This window comes from Neomonachus schauinslandi, chromosome 9, assembly GCF_002201575.2.
Source record: "Neomonachus schauinslandi chromosome 9, ASM220157v2, whole genome shotgun sequence".
NCBI classification, from domain to species: Eukaryota; Metazoa; Chordata; class Mammalia; order Carnivora; family Phocidae; genus Neomonachus; species Neomonachus schauinslandi.
In genome coordinates this window covers 590866-597998 of record NC_058411.1, presented here as the reverse complement: position 1 = coordinate 597998, position 7133 = coordinate 590866, and the positions used below count along the sequence as shown (strand labels likewise).

The 7133-nt window shown below is 54.6% G+C and overlaps 1 protein-coding gene across 1 annotated transcript in view; it reads left to right on the top strand.

The window, feature by feature from the left end:
* Position 1: 1 nt before the first annotated feature.
* Positions 2–7133, top strand: part of PACS2 (phosphofurin acidic cluster sorting protein 2) — a gene marked incomplete at its 5' end in the record, with an annotated part of 57387 nt that continues 50255 nt past the window's right edge. Inside the window, one exon of the mRNA XM_044918032.1 lies at positions 2–45. Within this exon, the coding sequence (XP_044773967.1) occupies positions 2–45 (44 nt within the window). The remainder of the gene's footprint in view (positions 46–7133) is intronic.

Sequence of the window (7133 nt, the reverse complement as noted above, 5' to 3'; positions counted from 1 at the left end):
CGCCACCTGGGAGGTGGACGGCTCCAGCCCCAGCTGCGTGCCCAGGTACGCCGCCGCCCGGCCGCTTTGTTCCCGCGCGCACCTGCTGGACACCCGGGACCTGCGCCCGGGACCGTCCGCCGGGGTCTGCCCATCCGGGCCCTGCGCACCGCGCCGTCCCCACCCGGGACTGTCCGCCTGGCACCGTCCACTAGGGACCTGCGCCCGGGATCCCCGCCCGGCACTGTCCATCTGGGACCTGCGCCCCGGGCCGTCCCCACCCGGGACTCCACCCGGGACCTCGTGCTCGGGGGAGGGGGGGGCAGCGGGGACAGTGCAGCGGGGCAGTCTCCTGGGACCTCGCACCCGGGGCTCCCACCCGGCTCGGTCCACCCAGGACCCGCACACAGGACCCTCTGCCCAGGGTCCCCCACCACGGGCCTCGCGTTTGCGCCCCCCACTCCGGCTTGCGCATTCTGTGGGAGCAACCTCTGACGCGTGGAGGGCCTCTGAGGTCCTGGCACCGCAGGGAGGGAGTGGCGCGGGTTTCTCCGGTCCCGCGGTCTTCGAGGCTCAGGCAGCTCACCTGGTTCCGCTCCCTGGCCGCTTCATTGCACCTGTCCACTGATGCGGTGCTGGTGGAGTTGACTCAGGTGTCTCCTCTCTCCACTGCTGTCAGATTTCCTTTTGCGGCCAGCCACCCTGTCAAGCCTGAGCGTCCTGGGAGTGACCCGCAGGGCCCGCAGTGTCCAGAGAACACCTAAAGTTGGGATCATGATTGTACTCTTTCATCCAGCACACGGCTCTTTACTCACTTGCATCCCACTGGTCTTGGGGGCCTGCTCTGTCCTGCTGGCCCTTTACCTGTTTCTGCTGTTGGTGAGCAGGGCTCTTTGCATCAGCTGTCAATTTCGCCATGGCAAAAAACCTCCCTCTCACTTGGTGGGGAAGCGCCTGGACCCCCGTGACAACAGCTGGTCGAGGTCTAGCCCACAGGCCAGTGCTGTAGCCAGATCAACTCCACTCGGACTGGCAGCTTCCCTGCTTTTCTTGCCAGCTTGGAGCTCTCTTGGTTTCTTCCTGACTCAGTGGTCCCCGATGATGCAGCTCTCAGGCTGAGGGGGGAGAGACAGACTCACACCAGGGTCTATTGTGGAGTGGACACCAGGCCTCGAGGGCTGCAGGGAAGAGTGCTCCCTGGGAAGACCTCCTGGTGAGGACCTCAGGATTGCCATCCAGGCACAGGGAGTGGGTGGTGAACTGCTGGGGGGGGGGGGCACACACGCGGCCACAGCTCATCCTACAGGTGTTGTGGAGCGAAGTGTTGGGGATTCCAGTCTGTGGGGTTTGCCCTCCAGGAGTTGAGGGCTGGGAGGTCAGAGCATTGGCTGTGCCAGCTGGAGAGGGTGGGCCCTCAACACACCTGCCAGATCTGTATGGGGCCTCCTGTGTGACCTGAGGGTCAGCGTTAGCCAGGGTTTGGGGCCAAGGACTCCAGATCCACCTGCTTGCATCTTCTCTGGGAAGTCTCTGGGCCTCACAGCCAAGGTCAGGAGCGTCTCCCCAGGCCCAGCCTGCTCACCCTTTCCCATCTTGGGCAATTGCCTTAGCGTGGAGCCCCACAGCCAGGGTCATTGTGGACTCCCCCCAACCCCCAACCCAATGCTTCTGTCTGCCCCCTTATGGATTGTCACCACCACCACCACCACCCAGTGGACCTCTTGTGCTGGCTGCCTTCTGTCACTGCCCCCCAAACCCACGCTTCTGCCCCTCCTTCCCTGCAAACCCACGCCTGTCTCCCTCCTTGCCTCCTCTTGTCACTGCCCCCCAAACCCACGCCTGTCCCCCTCCTTCCCCCCAAATCCACGCCTGTGCCCCTCCTTGCCTCCTTCTGCCATTGCCCCCCAAACCCACACCTGTCCCTGTCCTTCCCCCAAACCCACGCCTGTCCCCCTCCTTGCCTCCTCTTGTCACTGCCCCCCAAACTCACGCCTGTCCCTTTCCTTTCCCCAAACCCACGCCTGTCCCCCTCCTTCCCCCAAACCCACGCTTGTGCCCCTCCTTCCCCCAAACCCATACCTGTCCCCTCCTTGCCTCCTCCTGTCACTGCCCCCAAACCCACGCCTGTCCCCCTCCTTGCCTCCTTCGGTCACTGCCCCCTTGCTACTCCACGTGCCCCCAGACAGGGTGCAGGCCGTAGCCTATCTTTGCTGCCCCTCCTCAGCAGCTTCCTGGAGCTCCCCCAAAAGACCACTGAAATTTAACTGGGGGTTGGGGGGGATGGTTGCAGGAGATGCCGGGAGGGTTAGCAGCTCCTCTCCTGGAGCTGGCCTGGGAAGTCCACTCCTTGAGTGTGGGGGGAGGGTGTGAGGGGGGATGTGAGGGCTGGGCTGGACAGCACAGCTGTTGGGGGCTCAATGGCTCCGCCTGGGTGGGGGAGGGGGGAGGGGGGAGGGGTGATGGCAGCTTGTGTCCCGTGGCCACGAGTCGTTAGGATAGGCCAGCAGTTGATGGGTTGAACGTACAGAATGTCGGTTATAGCAAACGCCCCCCTACTTTCCTGGTGAGCGGGGCCCCTCCCTGAGAGGTGGCGCTGGCCCACTGCCTGTATCTCCTGCGGGTGAGAGTCCTTGGACGGGCTGTTCTTGGTGTGCTCCTGGGCTTTCTGTAAAGGGGTCACACCCTCTCTGTTCCTTTGCATGTCTCGTTTTTGCCCAGTCTACGTTTCGGAGTGACGTCGCGCCAGTAGCTGTCACTGCCGCGTGGTGGTCCCTGCAAAATGATGGTGTGGGTCCCTGCTGTCAGGGGACCTGTGGCTTGTTTCCAGGTGGCAGCCAGTTTCATCCGTGCTGCTGTCGGCATCCGAGTGCCGGTCCTCGCCGTGTGTGGCTGTGGGCAGCCAGGCCAGTTGTAAGCACATGCCCGTAGTAGGGTTTGGGGGTGTGTGCTCAGTGTTACTCCCAGGCGGCTTCATGGAGTGTGGTTGTGCCAGCTCCGGCCCCCACCGGCGGGGATGCGCGTCCCCAGTGCTCTGCATTCGTGCCAACACTTTGCCTGACTTAATTTTTGCCAGTCTGGTGGGTGTGAAATGGTATTGTGGTTTTCATTTGAATTTCTCTGATTACTAATGCAGGCCATTTGCACTTCCTTGTCAGCGAAATTGCAGGTCACTTCTTTGGCCAATTTTTCTTTCTCCTTCTCATTTTAATTTTTCTCCCCGACTTGAGTCTGGGCATTTTCTTCAGGGGATGGTAATCCTTCCCCGGCTAGAAGTGTTCAGCCTTCTTCCAACGAAGTGAATTTCTTGGCGGTCTGCAAGGTCTGAGCACCTGCCTCTGGCCTGGCTGGCTCGGCCCGTCGTGGTGGCCAGCTCTCTGCTCTTCCCAGGGGCTCCTGCCAGGTGTTGGGGCTGTAACTCGAGGGAGGCCTGACTGTGTGGGTTTCCCCGAGGAAACGCTACAGGCAGCACTCCTCCCCGGTCACCATCAGCAGCGGTGTCCGACCCTTCCCGGCCGCCTCCTAGGCGTGCCCCCCCCGCTGGGGCTGCCAGAGCGGCCTCCTGAGCCCCCACTCAGTAGGTTCTGGGTCCCTTTACACCCTTGAGCTTCCTACTATTTTTTCTTTCCTGTTGGGGGTTTTTCACCAATTTTTAGATGTGAGGCTGCTCATCCTTTCCCGTATGTATCATTCGGTCAAATCTTACTTCTGCGAACTCCTTGTTTGCATCCTTGGTGCGTTTGAGGGACCTGGTTGTGGTTTGGTTCACGTGGTGGAGGGATGTCCAGCTGCTGGTTTTGGTGGCGCTCTGTGCCTGCAGGCCGTCCGCTGCCCTAGGCCTTCCGCCTGGTGGCCTGGGCAGTGTGCAGCTCTTGGACTCACCCACGCCGAGTCCGCTTCCACAGCTCCTTCCTCCCGGTGCGCGGCGTCCCACTGTAGGAGTAAACCACACTTGGTGTAAACCCGCTGCTCTTGGTAGGTGGGTGGGTTGTTTGCAGTTTGAGGCTCTTGGGTTCAAAGCTGCTACGACCATTTGGGTGCAGGACTTTGGAAGTCATATGCTTTCACTTCTCTTCGGTAATAACCGGCCGCGGGGGAGGTGGGCGTGTGTCAGTTTCAGGAGGAACTGCCCTCTTCTGGAGTGGTGCCCTCACCGCGGCTCTGTTACATTTCATGCCGCGTCGTCTGACTTGCAGCCGTTCCAACAGCTGCATGACGGCCTCTCCTGAGACTTTATTCTGTGCTTGATGGGAGTGGATGTTGAATATAACCAAACAAGTTTTTTTTTTTAAATTAAGAGCATCATGTGATTTTCCTTGACTTGCTGTTACCTTATGTAACGTTACCTTACGTAAATGGATTTTCTAGTATTAGACTAACCTTCCATCCTTTGGAAAAATTCTCGTCTGGTCCTGCAGCGTTACCCTTCTTGTTCATTGGTGGGTTTAGATGATTACGATCTAGGACTCCTGTGTGTATATGTAGGGTCTGTGATCTCACCGGATTTTGGCACCAAGATACCTGTAGGATGTGCTTCAGAGCGTGAACTCATCTGCTGTGCCATGGTCTCATTTATGCAGGACTGGAACTGTGTGTCCTCTGAATGTTTGGGGAAAGTCACCCATAAAGTAGCTTGGGGTTGCTTTGTAGGCAGCGCATCCTGGATTCAGTGTCTTTAGCGGGCATAGGACCCCCCCCCAAGTTGGTTTTTTAAAAAATATGTATTTCCGAGAATTTGTCCATTCTATCCAGATTTTCAGGTTTATTGGCACAAAGTTGCTCATAATACTCTTTTATTTTTTAAATGGCTGCAGGATCTGTAGAGCTGTCCCCTTCAATTCCTTCCATTGACTGTGCAGGTGGACAGGGATGCTCTGTTCTGATCTGTCTCACCAGGGGCTCATCAGTGTTTAAAAATAAATGCTAGTTGTTTATTTCCTGCCATTTATGCTCCTCAGGTTTATTTTGCTGTTCTTGTTCTAATTTCTTAAGATAAATGCATGGCTCCTTATTTTCCTCCTCGTTTCCTTCTGTACCAGCACCTGTATCTACCAAACAAGAGCTGCTTTAACTGCACCTCACAAGCTTTTATGTGGAGAGTCGTCCCACTTGAAATATATGTATATTTTTTATTTCTCATCATTCTTTAACCTGTCAGGATATTTCAGAGTTTCTTAATAGGCAAACATACAGGTTTTTTTCCTAGTTACTTTTCCATGATCCAGTTCATCTCTCTCCCCTTCCCATGGTTCTTTCTAACTTAGTCATGTTGTGGTCAGAGAAAGTGGTCAGTATGACACCAGGTCCTTAATGTTTTTCGGAACTTGCCTTATGGCTCAGTTTGAGGTCAGTTTTCGTGGCTGCTCTCTTTGTACTGAACAGGCATGTGTGTCTGGCAGTGGACAGTGTTGGATGTCTGTCCATGCCCAACAAGCTTGGTTCACTGCGGTCTGCAGATCTGTCCCCCTTTCTGTCTCCTGGAGAAGTGTGTGAAAACCTTCTAAGCTGGTGCTGGATTTTATCTACTTCTCTTGGAGCTCTGTCATTTTGAAACTACATTACTAGGCATATACGTTTGGGTTAGAATGCCTTCCAGGGGTTTTGAACTTTGAGCATTTATGACTCTATCTGGTGATGCTTTCCGTCTGAACGTGCACTTTGGTGACAGGATAGCTCTGGGTAGTATTTGCCTGCTATTTCTTCTTCCATCTTTTTTCTTTAGACCTTTCTGTGCCCTACATGTGAGATGTGTCTTTGGTTTTTCAGCATGGATCTAGATTCCATTTTCATTCAATCTGACAATCTTTATTTTTTAACTAGAACATTCAGTCTGTTGTCATTTATCAAAATTATTGATATTTGGGTTCATACCTATCATTTTATTTTTTGTGCTTACTATTTTCCTGTTTTTTTATGTCTGTTTTTCTCTTTTGTTTTATTTTATTTTGCACTGATTTTTTTTCCTTATTCTCTTTCCACCTCATATATTAGTTTAAAACTTACCACTGTTTCTGTTTCTTAGTGGTTACTGTGTAAATTGTAATTTGCATACTGGCTCTATTTATTTTATGGGGGAGGGGCAGAGGGAGATAATCTTCAGCAGCCTCCACACCCAGTGTGCCCAGCATGGAACCGACGCAGGGCTCGATCCCACAACCCTGAGATCATGACCTGAGCTGAAACCAAGAATCAGAGGCTTCACCGACTGAGCCCCCCAGGCGCCCCCCATACTGGCTGTATTTCAAAGTTAATTTGTCTTTATCCTGTTCCTAACATTAGACGCAGGGACAGACCTCACAACATGTTATTTTGACCTAACCCTCTCAAGATCATGCACCCTTGTTCAGTGTATTTTAATTTTCCTGCTAAGCGCACGAGAGGTTGTTATTCCTTTATTCTGTGAGCACTCGATTAACCTCGAAACTCATCGCTTTTCTTCATTCGTCTGGCAACTCAGAACTTGGAATTGTTTTCTCCCTCTTATGTCTGAAAATGCATCTTTAGGATTTTCTTTAGTGAGGATGTGTTGATAACTAACTGCTCTTTCCGTGTTCTCAAAATGCTTACCCTTGTTTCTGGGGGGGTGTGGGGGTGTGGGCGGCATCTCTCCTCTGCATGTGCAGGTGTCCTGGGGGGGGGGGGGGTGTGGAGGGGCCATCTCCCCTCTGCACGTGCAGGTGTCCTGGGGGGTGTGGGGGTGCAGGTGTCCCAGGGGGCGTGGGGGTGCAGGGGGCATCTCCCCTCGGCATGTGGAGGATGCACATTTCCTGACTTTGCTCACTTTTGCTCTTGAGAAGTCAGCTGTCTGTCAGGTGAGAGTCATTTGAAGGTCTGTCCTTCTCCCTGGTGGCTTTATGTCCAGGTGTCACTTTCTCCTGATACTGCCACAGTCAGGGTTGGGCTTTTCAACTTTGTGGATTGGTGGTTTTTACCAGTGCTGGGAAGTGTTGCCTCTGTCCCGTGCTCTCTCTCCTCCCTTCTGGGGTGCCATCTGGATGTGTAGTAGCCCTTCCCACTGGGTGGTCTTGGCGAGCACAGGCTGGGCAGGTTTCGCATGTCCCCGTAATGGTAGCCAGTTCTCAGTCCCTCCTTCTACTTCTGTCCACGTCCTGCTGCCCCTGTAGCCTGCACGAGGGCTGCGGCAGCCAGGGGGGACT